The 22,164-nt window shown below is 38.7% G+C and overlaps 2 protein-coding genes across 51 annotated transcripts in view; one reads left to right on the top strand and one right to left on the bottom strand.

Annotated features, from left to right (window-relative positions):
* The window catches only part of FUBP1 (far upstream element binding protein 1), a 35,117-nt gene extending 22,252 nt beyond the window's left edge, over positions 1–12,865 (top strand). For 4 of the 37 annotated variants that reach the window (XM_083444696.1, XM_083444710.1, XM_083444705.1 and 1 more), the window contains 8 exons: positions 65–225; positions 729–880; positions 1,421–1,500; positions 1,946–2,071; positions 4,007–4,081; positions 7,970–8,115; positions 10,498–10,543; positions 11,365–12,865. In XM_083444696.1, coding sequence (XP_083300822.1) covers positions 65–225; positions 729–880; positions 1,421–1,500; positions 1,946–2,071; positions 4,007–4,081; positions 7,970–8,115; positions 10,498–10,543; positions 11,365–11,402 — 824 coding nt within the window. In that variant the 3' untranslated portion in view covers positions 11,403–12,865. Of the gene's footprint in view, positions 1–64; positions 226–728; positions 881–1,420; positions 1,501–1,945; positions 2,072–4,006; positions 4,983–5,080; positions 7,752–7,824; positions 7,885–7,969; positions 8,116–8,491 lie in introns of those variants that run through there. The other 33 variants (XM_083444704.1, XM_083444692.1, XM_083444698.1 and 30 more) reach the window with 14 other exon arrangements.
* A 125-nt stretch (positions 12,866–12,990) lies between these two features.
* NEXN (nexilin F-actin binding protein) overlaps positions 12,991–22,164 on the bottom strand; it is a 28,064-nt gene continuing 18,890 nt past the window's right edge. For 11 of the 14 annotated variants that reach the window (XM_083444726.1, XM_083444718.1, XM_083444729.1 and 8 more), the window contains 8 exons: positions 21,872–22,069; positions 21,498–21,677; positions 20,908–21,096; positions 18,536–18,733; positions 17,646–17,867; positions 15,918–16,103; positions 14,295–14,655; positions 12,991–14,199 (listed from right to left, as the gene is read on the bottom strand). In XM_083444726.1, coding sequence (XP_083300852.1) covers positions 14,186–14,199; positions 14,295–14,655; positions 15,918–16,103; positions 17,646–17,867; positions 18,536–18,733; positions 20,908–21,096; positions 21,498–21,677; positions 21,872–22,069 — 1,548 coding nt within the window. In that variant the 3' untranslated portion in view covers positions 12,991–14,185. The remainder of the gene's footprint in view (positions 14,200–14,294; positions 14,656–15,917; positions 16,104–17,645; positions 17,868–18,535; positions 18,734–20,907; positions 21,097–21,497; positions 21,678–21,871; positions 22,070–22,164) is intronic. The other 3 variants (XM_083444731.1, XM_083444723.1, XM_083444719.1) reach the window with 1 other exon arrangement.

Below are 22,164 nucleotides of genomic sequence, written 5' to 3'. Positions count from 1 at the left end.
CCTACTCTGTTTCTTTAGGAACTAGCAACAAATTCAGTGCAATAATTTGTACTTAAAATTTCAGGTGGTGAAACTATCAAGAGCATTAGCCAGCAATCTGGTGCTAGAATAGAACTGCAAAGAAACCCACCACCAAATGCAGATCCAAATATGAAATTGTTTACCATCCGGGGGACACCACAGCAGATTGACTATGCTCGGCAGCTCATAGAAGAAAAGATTGGAGTAAGTATTCTGGAAAACTATATTGCTTTAATTGTTATGTAAAGTAAGAGGAAACCAGTGCAAGTTGCCTCATGATTCTAGTAGTAATTGGCAGCTTTTGGGGGGAAATACACAAAATATACCTTGCATTCTTGATGCATTGTCTCACACATCATAGAACTATTTGAGTAGCGAATATGTCAAGCTGTTTGCCTTAGTACAATTGCTGTTTACCCCGTGAGTTGTTAGCAGTCAAGGAGCTAGTACTTCTAAGTTTGAATGTCTTCTTAGTCCACTGATTACTGCAAGAAGCTACATGAGAACCAAATAATGTGAGTTCTGTAAAAATTAGTGTGGCTGCAGAATCTTTTTAGAGCAAAGGATTTCTGGAGGGATGGAGAGCTGGAATTCCTTCCCTGAAGGAAATATTTAGAGAAGAGGAGCATTAGTTGGATATTGGAACAAGCTTGTTCTTACAGTTGGTTGATAGCAACGTCATCCGTGTCATTTCTCTTTGCTTTCAGGGTCCAGTAAATCCTTTGGGGCCACCTGTGCCACATGGACCTCATGGTGTTGTCCCTGGGCCACATGGGCCCCCTGGGCCGCCTCCTGGGGCTCCAATGGGACCTTACAATCCAGCTCCCTATACACCTGGCCCTCCTGGTCCTGCACCTCAGTAAGTAACTTACTCTTATAAATAAATTGGCAAAGGTATCCTATAGAAATCACAAACCCTTTTGCTACTGGGATGGGTTTTGTTTTGTTTTGATAACTACTTAACCACAAAACTGAGCAGACCCCTTCTCCACCTTCACTCTCCCCACCCCTGACCACTGGGCTACATCAGTAGAACACAGGCCAGAACTTGTTTTTGCTGCCTAATAACACATTTTCTAAGTGCTAGTAAATTAACATTTTTATTCACCAAGTAACCAGAAACATTATTGCATAATCCTTTGGTTTCAACCCATTTCCAGGATTGCTTTTAATGCATTTGCTACAGTAGTTGCAGCTTCAAATAGCTAATTAGAGCTTTCCCCAGAAATAGGGTGTTCCAGCACTGGGTGGGGAAAGTGCTGTAAATTGGGGATTCTGCCCCTCCAAGCACCAGTGGCAAGCACGTGACTTGTTTAGAAGTCTGAAGTAGCTGCAGCTGCTGTGTTTTGTTGCTTTCCATTTCTAATTAATAATGATTGCACATACGCTTCCTCCTTAGTGGCCCTCCAGCACCATATGCTCCGCAAGGATGGGGTAATGCTTATCCACACTGGCAGCCACCGAATCCTCCAGATCCTGGTAAGGAGAAACAGTTTAAGAAACTACATGTATTGTCGTGTCCAGCCAAGATAGTGTTCGATTGCATTGAGTTCCATGTTTAAAATGAGAGATAACATGGTACATTATTTTTAAAATTCCTAAATATGTTGACTCTGAAACAAATCCTACTGATTTATTGACATTCACTCCCAAGGATGTTTGCATAGGATTGCAATTTGAGTTACGTGACTAAATATTGTTGAAAGTTTAAGAAATTGACCTGGGCTACTTTGACTTAAAGCAAAATCCTGTGCATGCCATAATGTTAAAAGATATGTGTATTTAGGATTGCAGCCTTGAACCAAAATATGGTTTGTATACGGCCAATTAGACAGGAACTGTGTGACTAAACTATAGCCTATATGGAAAATAAAGGAAGCCTACCAAAGATATGTTGAACCTAAAGTAATGTTTAATTTCCTAGGTAAGCCAACAGACCCTAATTCAGCAGCATGGGCAGCTTATTATGCTCACTACTATCAGCAGCAAGCACAGCCACCACCTGCAGCTCCGCCTAGTGCACCACCAGCCACTCAGACCAATGGACAAGGTACCCAATCAGTTTTGTAAGATCATTGTATTTGGAGGCTTGGATCCTAAGAACTTTAAGGAGGTTCACTGAAGGAAGGTTTGACTCTTCGAAAAAGCTCTTCAGGGACCTCTCCTGAATAATGTGGGGAAAGGTCTGCTCAATTTGGAGTGATTATCCCATCCCACATTGTCCATTAAAGAATCTCCAGTCCGCAGAAGAGGCTTTTCAGGGAGGCACAAGTCGGTGGGAGGGCAAAATTTCATTTCATGAACTTCCTTGAGTTCCTTCAAACTTCGAATCCAGGGCATTGTTTTGACCAGACAGTCTCATATAATCTGAGACACACAGTCTTGCCTCACAAATTCCACCTGAAATTCTGATGGTATAACAAAAATGATCTGTTGCAAAAATGAATGTTGGTTTTCTAAGACTAGAATTGAAAATTGTGTTGAGCACTATGTGGCATGCTGGTGCATTGAGACTAGAGATTACCAGCTTCTGCAAGGGGAATCAGCATAACCTAGGAAGTGCCTGCTGAATCATGTCCAATCGTCTTTGTTTTCCAAGTCAGTGGCCATCTCTACCTCGAGTTTTTCCTTTTTCTGGCCCTATCATCTTACTTCAGCAAAAGTGCCCAGGGCATTGTCAAGGTCTTGGCTACCACTGGATTGCTGCTCTATCTGTCACCTTTCTTTCTACCCTTCTCCATCCAGTTTCCTTTGCATTTGATCTCTTATCCTTTTTTCTCATTCTTTTCACTATGATAGTGTGGCGAACATTATGTCAGAGGCTGACATGCTGTCACCTGTTCACCATTGCAGTTCAGGATTCTAGTCCTGATTTGGCAATAAACTATAGTTTGTCATATTATTCAGACAGCTGCATTAAGCTTGGCAAATGCAAATCATGTGTTGGCAAGTCCTGGATTGAAATTCCTAGATCTCTGGATAAGCAGCAAGAAGAATAACGTGAGCCTGAAACTGTTCATGGCTTATTCCTATAGTGCCAGAGCATTGATGTGGCATTGTGTGAATCACACACCTGTTTCTTCCACTGTTCCTTCTATACAGAGATAGGATAAGGCTAGTGTCACACACAGCCATACATACTCAGCTCCTGCTTGGAAGTGCCAAATAGAAAAGAAGCCAGTGCTCCAGATACCATATACTAATCTGTGCATTTGGGTAGAAATTTGGCCTGAACAACTTGGTGCATGACAACTGTAGGGTGCCCAAATTTTGTCTAGATTTCATCACTGGTGTGCTTGTTGATACCGTTAATAGATCAAAATACTAGCCTTTTGATATACATAATATATTCTACTGTAGTGCTTTTATCTGGTACTACAGCCAACTATCAAACAACTCTTGCAAAAAAAAAACCTGCAATGCATACACATTTTCAGACACATGTGGCCATCATGGTATATAGACCAGACTTTGTCAAATTGGAATCTGAGGGAGCCTTGGTAGAGCAAAGGAGTGGCTGGGGAAACCCAGCCAGATGGGCGGGGTACAAATAATAATCAGTGGAAGGGATTTTTTGTTACTGACTTTTTGAAGAAAGGACATTGATGGATGTGGGGTGCCCACCAACAGTCATCATGTATGTCCTATGCCTTGAGTCTTTGACTGTAAAAAATACCAGTTTCAGAATCATTGCTTTAAACTACTTGGAAAATGTGTATGTTGTATTTTGCATCAGCTGTATGCTTCTACATTTCAGTGTTGGTATCCTCTGCAGTTCCTAAATAAGTGACTGACACTCACCCATAATGTAATTTTGCTCATTGTGCTGTGAGATACCTTCCAGTTGACCTTTGGGTTTTTTGGTCTCTTGTCAGCTGTTGACTTCGCATAATGTGTGTAAATTTAAATGCAGAACTATCTCTGCCAGTATTTCTATCCATGTTCGCACAAAAAAACTTTTTCTTTCAACTTTCTTTTCATGTAGGAGATCAGCCAAATCCAGCACCAGCAGGGCAGGTAGATTACACCAAGGCATGGGAAGAGTACTATAAAAAAATGGGTATGTTTTACATTTTTATTTATGTAAAAAGGAGGCTTTTATTATTTACTTCTCTAAAAAGCTTTGCTGTTTCATATGCTTTTTTTAAGTAGCAAGACAATTTACTCGGTTGCTCCTGAAATTAAGAATTGGGAGTCTTATGAATACCTCTTCATTATGTATCAAGAAAAGTGGGTTCTCAGGGAATTGCAAGGATAGCTATTTTGCATGAAGTGTAGAGTAACTTAGATTTTGTAACCTAAAACATCTCACCATCTTTCTCCCTACCTTGTGGAGTTATCAGTGCTTGATAACAACAGCCATTACACTTAATGACCATCATCATATCAGATGATGTATGCTGCCAGTAACGAGCATATCTCTAGCTAGCTAAATGGAAAAGTCTGCCACACTTAATAGACACCATCTCACAGTTCTATCATTTCCATTCATGCCAGATGTGTGTCATGACAAGACCCATGTAGTTCTTTCTCCTCTAATGTAGGGACACACCAGAATTCAGTGTCACTGTGCCTGCAAAGAGCAGAGAGGAAAGGTGAAGCTGTACCATGTGAGTTAGGTTGAGGCAGGAACAACAAAAATGTGATTGAGAGAGACTTGAGCCCTTTTGGAATTTCAAGGGACATTAACCATTCTTATAGAATTATCACATCTTGGTTGTTGTTTTTAATGAGCATAATTCAGAAATTTACAATAAATCCCATGTATTTCAGACATAAGGTTAGCCAGGTATTCTTAATCAGGGAAATATATGCAGGTCTGACAGGATGCTAAATCTCTTAACATAGACCAGCCTCATTCTGGTATTTTTGCTTGGGTGTGCCCATAAATTAAAATTATGTTAATCATTACTCCTGGATTCATTTGATTGTGTGTGTGGCAGAGCGGGGGGAAGAGAATAGTGATTGTCACGACTATTCTGCCCTTCTCTTGGTATTGCCATGTTTTTCATTAAAAGCATGACTGAATCTGAGTTGTGGAGCAGAGATTTTAAAATAGAGTATATGCAGGACTAGTTTTTTCAGTTAGATTTCAAGGAATGCCAAATTAGCTCTTGAGGGCATAATAGCCTTGTTAGCAGATAAAGGTAGGCATTTTCTTGAGTTTAGAGTTCTTCCAAATGTTTTTAATCAGCCTGGTATATGTGATCTACAGAGTAGTTCAAATACAATACAAAATTGAGAGCCAGTGTGGTGTGGTGGTTAAGAGTGGTAGTCTCGTAATCTGGGGAACCGGGTTCGCGTCTCTGCTCCTCCACATGCAGCTGCTGGGTGACCTTGGGCTAGTCACACTTCTTTGAAGTCTCTCAGCCCAACTCACCTCACAGAGTGTTTGTTGTGGGGGAGGAAGGGAAAGGAGAATGTTAGCCGCTTTGAGACTCCTTAAAGGGAGTGAAAGGCGGGATATCAAATCCAAACTCCTCTTCTTCTTCTACAGCAATTCCATATGATGATTCTCTTAAGAAACTGCTAAGACCCTAGTACTGCTTTCTCAATATTTACAACTTTACCAGTAGTTCTAGTATGAATTAATTCACAGTAACACCCTTGTTTGTGGTTTTCTACTGCTTACTCTGCTACAAATTGATTCAAACCTTGCTAGAGCAAAATAGAAGTTTGGATCCAGAGACCCAACTGTTTGAGTAGAAAGTGCTTCCCTCAGGTGGAGGGGCATATTGAAAGAAGTATTTCACCCCTATAACCTGGTTTCAGGTAGTTAGACTCTCTAGAATGGCTCTTGAGAACAGAGGGTGGTTGAGTCAATAATAGACTCCTGTGAACAAGCAGAAATGCTTTACATGGTGCAGTGGGATCTTTGGATCCATTCAAAGATTCTGGTAATCATATCCAAGGCTATTATTTTATGACTGTGACATATTTGTAAAAGTAACTTACTAGCATCACTGCAGGAAATATCTATGTCCTCCACTCCTGAATGTTGCATAGCTTCAGAGTCAAAGACTTTTAAGTCCCAGTGTATGCGTCTAACAATGTCAGCATCTTGCTGAAGCTAAGCAGCTATGGTGTTTATATGGGCAACTATCTGGGAACCATGTATATCACCTTAAGTTAAATGTCAGAAAATAAAAAATAATACATTTGCTACTGTGCACTAAGAGCAGTATCCAAGCAAGTTGTTCTGTTGGTATAACAATTTCCATTTTGGCAAAAGTTTTACTACAACTTGGCACTAGTTTTTTGCGTGCATTTCTTGTTCACGAGTCCCCTCAACTCCCTTTGACTATACAGTGATGTATTTAAAAATTATGTAGAATTAATCCTTTCATGGATCAAGTTAATATCTTGTTTATAGTAAGATATTAAAGCATGCATCAATAAATTGAAACAAGATTCTATACTTTAAATATCACATTAATGTTAAACATTACTTCAATATTTCTATTCTGCCATTTTCCTAAGGTGTTAAGTACTTAAAAGATTCCTGAACATTATCCTGTCTGAGCCACCTTGATTATTTCAGAAATAGAATTAACAGTAGACACCTGGAGGCCACTTTTTGGTCTGATAAATTACAACTTGCGGAAAAGTCACATCAGTAGAGCAGTACTTTACCTTCAGCCATTTTTATCAGTATGGATGTCCTTATAGTTGGAATTGTCTGATTCCAAAGTAATATATGAGCCAGTTACAGAACTTGTAATTTAATATGTATGTTATTACCTGAAATTGGGGGCTCATGATACTATATATGAAGCTCAGTAGATGACCTCTATCTCATAGGTTAAGCAACTTCATAAGATTCCTTGTGATGCTAAAAGTTTAACTCCATATATCTGATAATTCTTTGGAGGAATGACAGGATGTGGTGCTTCTAAATCCCTTGAGTTCCTTCTCCCACCATTACATGCCAACTCACTCAGAAGGCGTGGGGAAAACATCAAGGACAGGCTTGATTTCTTTTAGTTTTTATTGTGACCCTTTCCTGTTTCAAAATTGCTGACACTTGCAACTTTAAGACTAATGATCTTGCTTCATTCAGTATAAATATATAATATGCTTTGAAAATCTATTTTTTATTAATTAATTAAAACATTCACAATTAATCAGTGAGCTAATTTAAAGGAACCCATGTGGTCACTAGGAATTGACCAGCCTGACTCCTCTATGTTCTGCATAGGCAGCAATTGAAAAATCTAATGTCGTTAAATGTGTGTTAAACGTGATTTGACAGGAAATGCATTCTTAATTTTTGAAGCAGTGTTGGGAGAAGTAATGTTCAAACTTTCTCAGTTTGATACACTTCAGGGCTGGTTCACCTTGTAGGAACACGGCAGTGACTCCTGTGTGCCCACTTTGTAGAATATTGTGTATACGTGCTGTACATCCCCCCGCCCCCCAGCAATACAATTCTCACAGAGGGGGCAATAACATGGATCGGGTGGGATAGTTTATGTATGTAACAATATACTTAATATGGAGTGGGGCATCTCAGCTATAGATTTCCCACACACACACTTCTGCCGTAAACTTTTGAGGGGTGAGGCTATGAGCCATTCTACAAATGCTGAGCTCAAATGTAGGCATACAGTGCTTAAATCTTAATTTTAAACTGTGGAACAATGTGTAGAAGAAAATATACAAATTAGAGATTTAATATTATCTCTCTCTTTGTTTGCACTAAACTTCAAATAAAACAGCAAAGAACTCTTCCACTGTATTCTTGTCTGTAATTTTGGTGTACCTGGGAGCTGTGTTTACATTAAAATGTGGGGGGTTTTGCAGGTCAACAAGGGCAGCCACAAGATTATTCAAAGGCTTGGGAGGAATATTACAAGAAGCAAGGTAATGTTTGTTAGAAACGAGATTATTTTGAGCTTCTTTTGTCCCTTTTATGGCACCAGAGTTGTGTAATGTATGTTTGTTCTAGGTCAGGCAGTTCCAGCTCCAGCCGGAGCCCCACCAGCGGGTCAGCCAGATTATAGTGCAGCGTGGGCTGAATACTATAGACAGCAGGCAGCCTATTATGCCCAGACAAGTCCACAAGGAATGCCACAACATCCTCCAGCACCACAGGTATAACAATCTTGACTTATTTGGCTGATATTTTAGTTATATTTTTTTTTAACCTTTATCTTGTGGGGTGTTTTTTGTTTTTTTGCATGTCTCCCACTTTGATATCTTACCTGGAGTATGCATTATTTATCCTGGTAAAAGATAATCCGTAAATTGATTTATGCTCTGTTAACTGGAGTTCTGTGTCTTTCTTTGCATACATTCGATGTTTTTGATCAAAAAATTTCTCCTCCCAGGGTTTTTGAAGCCATGCAGGAAGCCACCACCATTACATTAACCAATTTTTCTTTCTTAAAGGCTTCACTCCTGAGTTAGCACCATTTAAAAATGATTTTCTTTAACTTTTTGTGTATCTCTTATGTATTTCTTCGCACAGGGCCAATAATAAGAAGTGGACAATACAGTATTTGCTTCATTATGTGGGGGAAAAAAACCTTTGTTAAATGTATGGATGCAGACGCCTTCTTGAAGATCATAATTTTGTTTGGTTTAAAAATAGTGTTTTTGAAAATGTACAAAATATCTATCACTACTGATAGGAGGTAATATTTCTGTGTAGAAATGGAAATTGGTTTGTTTTTAGTACATTAGTGTAGATGTACACATTCCAGCAAATGTATTTGCAACTATTATGTGGTCAATGCTTTGTGATATAAATGTACTTTTTCAATGTATACTTGATCACTTTTAAATGCCTGTTTTGTGCTTTACAATAAATAATATGAAACCTCCTGTGTCGGTAAGTTGGATATGTGGGTACTCGGAGAATTCAAGGGTTTCTTAGTAATGCTGTACATGTACACAATTAAGGTTTTTTTCCTTGAAAGTTTGAGCTTTACATTGGTATTCTCCCTTTGCAGAATAGTTATAGAAGGATCTTTTTCATTACTGTATTTTGCTGTTTAGCATCTTGATATCCTCCTCTTTCTACTTGATTTAAAATTGCATGTACATGAAGATGTTCCTTGACATACTTCTACTGCATTAACAGTTGCATTTTCTTTTTTATCCATGACCACTGTCTCAGACCCATATAGCTGCTATAGTTAACATTTGTTTTTATACATGGTTTAATTCTTTAGTATATTTTTTCAGGCTTGTTATTGAATCGTTCTAAAAGGCAATATGTGCTAAGCAATCGGTTTGCAGCACTTTGCTTAAGAATTCAGTGTAGTAAGGATTATATGCTTTTTAGTTACTAAAACTGCATTTGTGTTAGAAATATGCCATTTGGAGTCTGGGAGTGCTTAACAGAAAAACGTCTTGCAGATGAGCTCTGTTTTAAAATGCTGAAGACTAGTCATTAAGTTATATTTTGAAAAATCTCCATAAAACTTTTTTACTTTTACTAATTCATACTGAAAATTGGTATACTGTTAAAATCCACTGTTTGCTTTTTTTGCATCTATTAGATTACATGCAATACAGTCTGTCTTGCCATTGTCTGTTGAAGTGCAGGTTTGATCCAGCCAGTATAGAACTAGCTCTGTAGGGGTGAGGAGGACTGTGCTGTGTATCATCCTTGATTGTTCCTTCAAGGAGCATTGCACTGTAAGTACATCAGAATGACAAAATGATGAACTGCAACAGTATCTTTTTGTCACTGTTCCACATAATGCAAATGCCATACCTGTGTGAATATTATGTTGGAATAAAAGACAGTGCTGATATTTTAGCAAATCATAATTGCTTCTTAATTCAGAAACCTAGGTGTTCATAAATGTATGTGTATGAGCTTAATGGTAAGTATTCTTGAGCTATTTAGCTTTAGCAAAAGAAATTGTCATTTACCTGAGTAATAATTGTTCATTAGGGTTCAAACATGAGATATATTCAGATAAAAACTTGTGCATTGTTAAAAACAAAAGTTTGAAATGCTTGTCAGGAAGAGGTTGTATTGTCTTCAGTTGTCTGCATTTATTTGGTGATAGAAGTATATGTTAATTTCTAAACCTTTATTAGCCTTATTTTTGGGAAACTATTTTGTTGTTTTGGAGTATACTCTTAGGATGGCTGCAAGAAAAGAACAAAATGAGATCAGAAATGAAGTAGTTTTACTGCACAGATAATTAGAAATGCATTTTGTTGTACTGTAGAATCAGGAGGGAATTATTTTTATCCCAATTTAGGTTAGGATTTAAATTTTGAAAAGACTACTAGGAAGTTATTAAATATATTTAGTGTAGGCTGTAAAGTCTCTAGATCAAATATTTTGCATGATTAGTCTGTAGCTTATTCGAAAATGGTGTAGTTACTAACTAAACAGAGCAACAATTCACCAGATTCTTTTATCATTCACCAAATGGAGGCTGTTGATTTTGATTCATTTAAAGTATAAAATCTTTATTAATTGCAAACAGTGCAATTATTTATACTTCACAGTGCCTTCCCAGACCTTCCACCTTAGGTTCTGCTGCAAAAAGCACAGGTAAGCACAACCTAAGGAAGTGTATAAATACATATTTCAGTTTATTAATGTTGTCCCTGTGAGAATTTTTTGTGCTTGTGTATTCAAAAGCAATCTGCCAGTATCTTCCCCAAATGTATTCTGCTCTTCATGGTTTCATTCCAATGGAAAGTCTGAAACAATTATTTACATTTCTGGGTAAATGTGTATCTTTATTTTTAAAAGATAAGTGGATTGCTGCAATAATTTTTGAGTAAGTCACTTTTACTATTTTTCCCTCAATAACAGAGTTGTTACAAATGAATATAAAATATTTTTTCAAGATACAGGAAATATTGGTCAGAATTTCAACAGCCTTCACAAATGCTTTTATAATGTTCAAAGGATGTTATACCCAATACTACTTATTCAAGCATACTGTGTATTTCATTCCCAAGGCAATAACGAATTTTAAGTTATACACCATAAAACATAACCTAGCTTGCTTATTTGATAAAGAAGGGAAATTTAGACTTGAATTTTGCAGAATAGTTGTAGAAAGCATGTATTACCAGTGAAATGTTAACAGTTCAGCAAATCTTTCCTTTTTATAGGAAACTCCTTCCTACTTTGCTATTTCAGCTGAATCGCTGTATATTTTTGCCAGTTTAAATGTTTTGTATATGGCTTATTTAGATAGCTTAACTGGTGCATTTTTTTCAGTTTAGATAGACGATGCTAAGGCAGTACCATCAGTTTTTTGTTTGTCACTTAATAAAATGCTTTGATTTTATCAAAAGTCCTGCTTTTCTCTGCATCAAAGAAAAATATTCAAAAAACCCTGCCTTCATTTTCACACACAGTGCTGAAGATGCTGCAAGCACCAAATCATAGCTCATAAAATCAGGTCCTGAGATAGTTACTTCCAATAAAGAGGATTCCTTTGAGTGTATGGCCATGATGAGCCGATGAGCATGGACCATAGAAGGGCTCCATGTAGAAGGTAAAATTGGCAAAACAATACCGATTTTAAATGTATCCCATACTTAATGGTGTAGGGTATAATTTGCCTGTTTTAATCGCTTCTCATTCTTTAAAGTGCTATTTGCTTGACCATAAATGTTCCATAATTTGTTATGTGGTAATAATACAAACCATCTATCAAGTTACACTTTGCTGAATAGTCAAGCATAGATAATGTTTTGCATTTCACAACTAAATTAATAGTTGTACTTGAATTCCCTCGAGCCACTTCATATTTTGTTGTAGTTCAACATGTCAGATTTCATTATTATATGAGAACTAGATACGTGCTGAAGAGCTTCATCTCTGTTGGATTTTGTTTCCCCATTTTAAAACAGCTTGTTTTCACTGCTCAGTTTTTAATATAAACATAGCTTCAAATTTCAAGGCAAGGGATGTAATAGAAACTAGAATGAAATTGTTGGCATAGGGGATTATGCATTTGCTTTGATAACCTTTATACTAAGCATTTTTTTATTTTCATTATCAATTTGCTGGTGGACCTACAGGCATCTTCTTGCACCAAGTGTAGTTTTGGTATTCAGTTTTGTCTGATTTCTGTCAGAAACCTTGCATTGAATCAAAAGGTTCCATTCCATTCATTGAGTTCGAACCTTTATATACATAGTTGCCTCGTTTTCCTTGAGCAGTTCTTGTGCTATGGCAGGGGGAAAATAAGTGCAAATTTCCCAGTCACAGAATGTTAGGCAGTGAGAGTAATGAATGTTTGGAAAGATGATCTTAATTTCAACTAATAACAATGTTTACAGATCACCCTTCAGTATGTGTGCTGTATAGGATATGCTTTGCTAGTTTAAAAAAGTGATCTTTAGATTCGTGTAAATTGCAGTTATTTTTAGTAACTAGGTAGGCTATATCATTCATCTTTCTGAAAATATTACATCAGCTGCTGAGAAATCTTTCTTTTCATAATCTAGGCAGTAGAAAGAACTTTTCGATTTTTGTTGTGTGTACTAGCAGTTCATAAGGCAAAACATTCGGCCCTACACAATGCAAACAGTAGCTACTCCTTTCCTACTGGTAGTACCCTATGAAAGTCCTGTGTTTATGCAACCTTTATCTTATATGCATGCAAGATGCATTTTCGTCCTAAGATAGTGTTCTCTACAGAAACTACCCGTGTAAAAAAAAGAAGATTGTCTTTTAAAGGCTACTGTGATGGGAAGTATCTTAGGGACATGCAGCTTGGACGTGAGGTAAATCAAATGCTTTACAGTATGTTGTGTTGAGCTTGCAATATTGACACTGTATGTACTCATGAATACACATTAATTGTAATGTTTTTGTATAAGTTCTCAATAAATGTAAACTAATGGGTAATTTGTCTCCTGTGGGTTTTTTGGGGGTAAGGGGCAGGTACTTAAAGCTTTCAAGTGGAAGATGAAGTGTTACCGTTTCTTCCAGTATTTGCAGCTGTGCAAGTATTAAATAAAGAACATACTCAATTTTAGGAACTGAACATATTTATTAACCTTCCAGTTCAGGTACAGAATAAGTCATTTGGTACAACATAAGGAAGAGACCCAGTTAACTCCTGCATAAAATGTAAATCAGTTGTCCTGATCAATAAAAGCAAGCCAAAATCCCATGGAAGATTATGCAAATTTCTTCCATATCTCTCCATTCCAGCACACATTTTAGTCTATATTGGAGTTCTGTTGGTTGTTTCTCATGTAGCAAAAAGCATGGCTGTAATATCTTGTTATACATACATATTTCTGTATTGTGTCTGGTATATACTGAGTGAGATGATTCAGTAAATAATTATACAATATGAGATGTAAGTTGAAACATCATTCACTATGATTCTAACACTTCCAACCTGAAAGATACAAATTTGGTTCAGTATTCCAAGCAAGATGCTGGACAATGCCTACCATCTAATACAAAACAAATGCAAATGTTTTATTTCAAAGAACATGACATACAACTGTGTGTACACATTTAGTTACATAATCCTGCTTTCAAGCCAATATAATCTTGGTTTAATTTTATTAAAGCATATTAAAGGAAAAGTTGCATTAAACAAAGGCATAACTTAAATAAACCACTACATTATTTTTGGCTACTTAATAGTTTAACCAAAAAAATATACTTTTTGCTCTCAAAGCTTCCAGGACCAAAGAAATAAAGATCATTTTTTATGTAGTACGAATTAAGTGGTCTTTGGATTTGATTTAATTTAATACTGTGTTTGTATATGGTTTTGGCTGAATTTTCTATATGAAAACAAACATTAAGTAGTCTGCTACTTAGGGTAACCTTACATGAAGTAGCCGATCACATTCAAGACAATCGTGCATTTTGATTAACATGGTGAAGACTTGATGGGATCATATGACAAGCTGTTTCATATGAACAGCTTGGCTTTCCTGATAAGAATCTCCTTGTCACAGAAGCAATTCAGTGGCATTAACAAGCAGCCACAGTGCTGTTTACAAGTGGAAATTGAGCCATTGTTTGTCAAATGAACCAAACTTCTGTTGCCAAACTTCAGTCTGAAACCAAGAGATAAATCTGGCAATTGGGTATCTTATTTGAGGAATGATAGACAACTTCTTGTTGGCCCCACCACAGGAGAGAGAAAGAAAGATGGATGTAGTGAATTTAGGGAAGGAAGGCTCCAGAAAAAGTAGGATATTAATAGTCATCAGCTAGAGAAGAGAAAAGAAAAGAAAGTTAAGAAAAGATCAACAGACATGAACAAGAACTAAAGATCTGAGAACTTTTAAAGAATGCTAACTCTTACTCTCAATAGTGAGAATACAGGTGCTAGCTGCTGTTCCTCTGCTGTTTACTGCTTTACACATATATTCTCCTTCATCTTCCGGGAAAGTTTCTGGTAAGTAAAGGCAGTAGGTTTCTCCTCTCTCAATATATTGATAGTCCTCGCAGTCCTGCAACATTTCGCCTTCAAACCACCATGTAACCTCTGGCTTGGGTTCTCCAGTTATTTTAACAGTAAACCTTACTGGTTCGCTATCCACAACAGACACATTTTTAAGAGGCTTTTTGAACCATGGAGCACCAGACCGTGCTTGCTGTTCTTCATCCTCATAGACTGAGCCGTTAACAATGCTGCCATCCTCTTCCTCCTCCTCTTCCTTTTTCTGCATTTGGAAATATAAATTGCAACAACAAATGCTGAACATTATACATCACATTGAACAGTACCAGTATGGTCAGCTTGGATAGCTCAGTTAGTTAGTGTGTGGCGCTGATAACGCTCAAGATTGCAGGTTTGATCCCTACGTATTCCTCCATTGCAGAGGTTTGGACAAATATCCTCTGGGTCCCTTCTATTTTTTCTATTATAGGTACAGCTGTTCTCAAGATCTATCCTCACACTAGTCTAACCACACTAATGTGACAACTGAAACAATGCAAGGATGGAGTTCTGCAAAGCAAAGCAGGCCTAAGTCTCAAAAACAAGTCAGTGGGATAACCAGGAGATTGTCTTTTTAGCCTTTGTTTTGTGATTTCTAGGCCTTGTAGAAAAATGCAATAGTAATCCTTGCCCGCTCAAGCCTTGGTTCCACTGCATGTACCTAGAGCTTCTGCTAGATAATAGATCATCTCTTACTCTAACGAACCACGTGGATAGGCTTTCAATTTTTAAGAGCTCAACTTTTTAGGGATGTGCATTGACTCAAAGATTAAATTTGCGGATGTAGCAACAGGCTTCAGCCTTATCGAAGCACTCTTTCCAATTGACGTATTTAGAAGCTTTTTTTTTTCCTCTTAAAACCTCTGCTTTCCTTCTATTCACTAAACGAGAATACGCTTTCTGTTTTCACAGCGGTAGATAACATTTGCAGGCATAGGAGCCCCTCCAGAATTGATAAACCCTGCCAAATTGTAAGCAGTTGCACCCAAGGCTTTTCATGCAGAGCACCTTAAAAGTATATTACTGCCTGACAGACGTGGGCGCACTTGCAGGCATGATCTCCCGTTTTGAGGGGATGAGGCCTCCCCAATGTTGGTGTTATGGCTGCAGGGGTTCTGCTGCAAGGGAAGAGTTAATTACTTTGGGGTGGCTAACATGAATTTTAAGGTGGGAAAAGAAGAATGAGCCCCAAAGGAGGACTGGGGTAGGGGAAATGTCACACAGCAAGGATTCTCTTATCCTAACAAAAGAGAAAGGATGCAGTTTCTCCCTGGGCATTCTCTCTTGCACCCGGGGGGGGTGGAGCCCCACTTTCCCACCCCTTCAAGATTAGGGCATTTCCTTTGTTTTACTTTCCCTTCCCCGCCCCAACTAAACCCAGTCACTTTTGGGGGTTCCTGACTCCACGGAGCAAATCCCTGATCTCACTTGACACTTTGGTAATGGCTCAAACTAGTTTGGGCATGCGAAAACCACCTGCATCACCTTTTGCAATGCAGCATCAATTTCCTTCTGTTCAAATTGCATGCGTAGCATTTTTTGTTCTTCAATTCTTCTCTGCTCCTCCTCTTCTCTTGCCTTTGCCATTTGTTCAAATCGGGCCTTCATGTCTATCTTGTGTGTAAATGGAGCTTCAGATTTTGTGGCTGGCTTTACATCTACTTCATCTTCCTGGAATAATAAAAACATTATGAGATGGCACCAAGTTTTTGGAAAAAGTGGGGGGGGGGGAGAGCTGTTATTACTGGATATGGAAAACAGGCAGAAAGCTCACTACTCCATAAATTGAATATATATAGTTTGTTACCACAAGATGTTAAGCTGTAGGCAAAAAAACAAGTTTCTTCTAGTGACATAAAGCATATCCTGTAGTATCGCCATAATTTAATGCTTCAAGGAGAAGAAATTACAGTGCGCTGTCACAATTAAACATAATTCTAAGCTTTATAATCCTGAGAGGGTGGTGTTTGCTACATGATTTACAGGAAACTTGGATCATAAATACTACTGCCTTTAAACCTACTTGATTTTTCCATTTTGTGAAGATAAATAATACGTATGAAATCTGGAAAGGAATTTTCATCTACCTCGCTAGAGGTAAAATAGCACAGCTCATGATCAAAACAAGATGCAGGGCAAACAAAATTTCATCATTGTCACTATGCAGTAGCAATCAGACATACGGCATTAGCACTGTGACATATGGTAGGACTCAGACTAGACATGGCATGCTGAAGATAAGCGTCATATTTAATAAGTTCCTGGAGTTAGATCTTCCTTTTTGCCCAAATCCATTTCAGAAGGCAGGGAAAGAAGACAGAATGTGGTCGTTTTGACCACAGAGGACTCTCTTTGTCCTCTTAAATTGAGTAGATCTTTGGAAAAACTGGTTAAATAACTGCTGCAGGCATAGGCAAACTCAGCCCTCCAGATGTTTTGGGACTACAAGTCCCATAATCTCTAGCTAACAGGACCAGTGATCAGGGATGATGGGAGTTGTAGTCCCAAAATATCTGGAGAACAGAGTCATGCCTGAACGGGATCATCATAGTTTCTATTTAGCCACACAGACACTGCGAAATTGACATACTACAGATTTAATCAAGCTGTAATTTTACACAACTAGTTATAGGTATCAGCTAGTAGCCCAAGAAGTGGATGTGAATCCACCATTTGGATGACTGCAAAAACATTTTTACTTCCAACAAGCCTATCCAGATAAGCATTTGCTTTTAAATTTTTCTGATTTTTATCTGTATATTGTTGATAATTATTATATATATTGTCCTGTGCACACTATGCGATTTTTTTTTTAAAAAAGCACTTTCACATTTTTTCAAAATGGTTTTAAAAAAACACAAGACCTGTTCAGCCAAGCCAGTGGTGCTCATACGTTATCACGAGGCAGATTCAGAATACTGTTCCTTTGGTTGATAACAGTACTTGTCTGTATTGTGGTTGCAAGTTTCCCATGGGTGGATCACACAATGCAGCAACGTATAAATTTCGTAACCATATGTGACCTTCCTACCTGCAGTTACTAGATTGAAACATTCCCACCGTCCCAGAGGATCCAGTTATGCAAAGTAGTAACCATGTGGAGACAGGTTTACACAAACAGTACTATCAGTAAGTCTTCAAGTCTTGTGGCAGTCACACAATCCCTCGCAGAAGCTAGTGCAAGGCAGCCACTGAATTGAAAATGGGACCTACCTCTTGGAATTTCTCTGCTTCCCTTTCTTTTATTTCCTGATCCATAGCTCTTCTCCTTGCTCTCTCTTCTTCAATTTTTTTCTGTATTTCTTCTTCGGAGAGCTGCCCAATTTTCTCAAACTTTTTCTTCAAGCTCTTCGCTTGAATAGAACCACTTCTTTTTAACCTTATTAGCTCCTCATATTCCCTGCTTAGCTCAAAGGTTTCACACTCCTCCTCTTCCTATTTAAAGGAAAATATGCCACAAGGTTATTGACAATCAAATAACACAAAAAAACCCTAAATGTGCAGTGCTTAAATAACGCACTGCTAATTATGTAATTTACATTGCTTTGAGCAGTGGCATTGAATTGCCTGGGTCCGCAACACCCTGCCTGCTGCTTATTTTGAAGTCCAGTTAGCTACTAACTATAATTTTCATGGGACGCGGGTGGCGCTGTGGGTTAAACCGCAGAGCCTAGGACTTGCCGATCAGAAGGTTGGTGGTTCGAATCCCTGCGACGGGGTGAGCTCCCGCTGCTCAGTCCCAGCTCCTGCCAACCTAGCAGTTTGAAAGCACGTCAAAAGTGCAAGTAGATAAATAGGGACCGCTCCGGCGGGAAGGTAAACGGCGTTTCCGTGCGCTGCTCTGGTTCGCCAGAAGCGGCTTGGTCATGCTGGCCACATGACCCGGAAGCTGTACGCCAGCTCCCTCGGTCAATAAAGCAAGATGAGCGCCGCAACCCCAGAGTCAGTCACGACTGGACCTAATGGTCAGGGTCCCTTTACCTTACTATAATTTTCACAACAAGCTTTTAAACTGCATGCTTTTCTCGCCCCTCATATTAATTCAAGAAGCAGAAAATTCTGCATGCACTTGTCACAGCAATTCATGTTAAGAATTGACAGACCTCTCCCATTTCTTGTCTGAGTTGCTCAAATTCCTGCTTTTCCATTTCCAGTTTTTGTCGGCGCTCCTCTTCTGTACGCCTCTTTTCTTCTTCCATTTTTTGTCTCAGTAGCTCCTCAAAGTTAATTTCCAGTTTTCCAGGTGTGAGAGATTCTTGGGATACAGTTTTAGACATTGGCGAAAGCTCATCATCTGGACTCTGTTTGAAATAGTTTTATCATTGCACTGATGAAAGATTACATTTGTGTTGAGCATCCCATTATATTATAATTTAGATCCACAAAATGATTTGGATCTAGAGAGACCCTGAAAGAGTCTCTCCTCCTCAAGAGAGAAGGAGAGAGCCCCCAACAAACCTCTGGCACTCACAAAAAGTGCTTCTATATGATTTTTGAGTATCCCTTCTTTACCCCCATGGGCGTAGCCAGGGGGGGCAGTTTCTCCCCCAGATCAAGTAAAACAATAGAAATACTTAACTAACTGACCAATCACATCAGTTCTGCCCCCCTAACAAAAATCCTGCCCCCCCAAAAAAAATCCTGGCTACGCCCATGTTATCCCCCCTTCTCAATTCAACAAAAGCCTTTGGAAAAGCTTTTCAGGGGTGACGCCAGGGCCTTTTTGGAAGAAAGAACTAAGAAAATCAGCTTCAGCTAGGCATTCTTTGCAGGCTTTTCTCTTGCTCCAAAACTATAATATTTATATGTACAGGGTTTTTTTGGTCTAAGGTGCAGCTATGCTTAATGATAGTTGTGATATGTTTGCTTATTTGTAACTCTACACTAAGGGTTTGATATAAAACATCACTTCTTACTTGGATAAAATCTCCATTGAAATTAAGGTGATCAACTTTCTCATAATGAACAATGATAATCTCTCTCTCTCTTTCTCTCTCTCTCTCTCTCTCTCTCTCTCTCTCACACACACACACACACAGAGACCTATACCTTCACTCTACAGGGCAGTTATGTATATGGAAGTTACAGCTTGACGGGGAAAGGTAAGATGTTAATGTACGAAAGCACATTAATGTATTAAAGGATTGTGAAAAGTGAAATACTAAATAAAACCAACCCTACAAACACTGCCAGCAGAACACTGACACAGGATCTGGGCACTAATCAGTTCTTCCAAATAGGAAATTGAAACCAAATGCTCCGTGATGTTCCCACATTTAAAACAAAACACCACATGCTCCATTTCCTCACCAGATGCAATCCTTACCCTCTGCACAATGGTTGCAATCCCTATTTACTTACTAGTTGCTCCAAGACCATAATGGGAAGTGCTCTTTCTCTGTGCTAAATTAGAGGATTGCAATTTTTATCCTAACTTCTTAAACTGCTAGCCTTTTCCTTTGCCAAGCTCACATGAAACAGAGTTATGGCACAGGGACCAGTTAATGGAAACAAGTTCTTGAAGGACATGCTTTGTATTTACATGTGTTAATTTCAGTAAATTGAAACAGAACAGTGTGTTTCCGATCTTCTGCACATTACAGTGATACCCCAGGTTACATACTCTTCAGGTTACATATGCTTCAGGTTACAGACTCCACTAACCCAGAAATAGTACCTCGGGTTAAGAACTTTGCTTCAGGATGAGAACAGAAATCGTGCAGCGGCGTCGCAGCAGCAGCAGGAGGAGGCCCCATTAGCTAAAGTGCTGCTTCAGGTTAAGAACAGACCTCCAGAACGAATTAAGTTCTTAACCCGAGGTACCACTGTATAATCCCATGAGCATAACTTGCACCCATAGGAGATGAGAGGGAGGTGATTTACGCTTGGACCCTTGGGTGCCTCTGCAAATATGGTGGGGGAGCTCTTGCAACAGAAAGAGGAAGACATGGGCACTGCAAGGGAAATTTGGTGGGAAATGCCTGTTGTAGAGACTGCTGGATCTAAGTCCATGGAAGAGAAAGTTGGTTGAAGCCTATGGACTAGTTGGTTTTCCTGCTACAGTTTGCCTTGAACTATCTGTGACCCACTAAGCTGTTGGATTCCTTCTCTTGTGTGTACAGAGAAAGAGAGATGCCACCAAAGTGACTAAGATGTGCAAGTTGTTGAGGCTCATTTGACATTGACATGAAATGGTGCATATAGTGTCATCAGCCCAGTCCTATGTGATGCTCTTCCAAGAGAGATTTAGTAGGCACCTCCCCTTGACCTTGACCTTAAAGCGTTTGCTAAAAATGTTTCTATGCTGCCAGGCTTATCCAAGCAACTAGGAATACTTCGGGGATAGTTTGTTGATGCTCTGTGGTTTAAAAGTCTTACATAGTTTTTATTGTATAGATATAACTGGCAAACTACTCTGTATTTTTGTGTGAAATAGTGGTATACAAGTATTTTTATGAATAAATAAATGACCCACCATGCTTTTTCTTGCTTCAGCGAATGCCTTTTTCTCTTCTTCTATGCGCCTTCTGGCTTCCTCTTCTGTTCTCTTCTTTTCTTCTTCTTGCCTCTGCCTTTCTATTTCTTCAAAGGTAAGTATCAGTTTCCCAGGACGGAACTCCTTGACGGAATTTTCATTTTCCTGATCATCATAATCTTCATTTAGCTTTCAGGAGAGAGAGAAAAACCATGTAAATAGTAATAATGATGATGAAAGGTGCAGCAAATTTGGGAGGTATTGAACTTTTAAAAATAACCAAGAAAAAGTTTTAGTATTAAAATAATGTATATAGATTCCCACCCCCTTCCCACTAAAATATACCAAAGGTCATGCATGGAAGCTAAAATAGATATAATTAAATAGCACAGTAATTCAAGTAATATTCAAGCAAATGCAAGTGGAAGTACGCTGCACAACATAAGGATTCACGCAGGACATGATGTGGGTGAGAGAATATTGAGGTAGGGTTGCATGTGTCCCCCTGCTTTGAATTTTATGGTCAGGCATACATGTCTCCCAAGTCCATCCATCCTCCACTAAGACCATATTTTGCTCCATATGCTTACCATTTGCTGCCTTGCCTCCTCAAATGCACGTTTTTCCTCTTCCAGACGTTGCCTTGCCTCTTCCTCTGCTTGCCTTTTCTGATTTTCTTGTCTCTGTCTTTCCAATTCTTCAAATGTTAGTTTCACCTTGCCAGGGCTGGGTGATTCTTTTCTTTCGCTGTCAAGCATTTCATCTTCATCCTGTATACAAAAGTTTGTTATTCCGACTTAAATCCTCATGATACTTAATGCATGCAGTCTTAAAATCCCAGGTTTCCCTGCACTCCTGAATCCACTTAGTTGGAAGCAAGTTTTGCTGTAATAGCGGGAGCCTTTTTCCAATGAAGCATGCTTAGGGTCAACATGCAAGGGGTTCCCCCCGCAATCTTGCTTACCACATCTGGTGAGAAATATTTGACTTCCCTGAGAGCTTGCTTTTCTTGCTCGTATCTCAATCGCTTTTCTTCTTCAAGCTTTCGCCTTTCTTGTTCTTCTCTCTCTCTCTCTAGGTCCTCAAAACTTATTTTCATCTTCCCAGGTGTTTTGCTAGGTTTTACGGGAACTACTGTCACTAGCAAAGAATCATCACCTTCCTGTTGTTAAAAACAAATGTCACCGTGAACATTTGGACTGTGCAACTACCACTGCCTGTGAAGAATTACGCTTCTGCCAAAATGTTCAATTTCTT

The sequence above is a fragment of the Podarcis tiliguerta genome (assembly GCF_965153285.1).
Source record: "Podarcis tiliguerta genome assembly, chromosome: 6".
In the NCBI taxonomy this organism is placed as follows: domain Eukaryota; kingdom Metazoa; phylum Chordata; class Lepidosauria; order Squamata; family Lacertidae; genus Podarcis; species Podarcis tiliguerta.
Note: the sequence above shows the minus strand (reverse complement) of the source record. Positions and strands in the feature narration are given on the sequence as shown.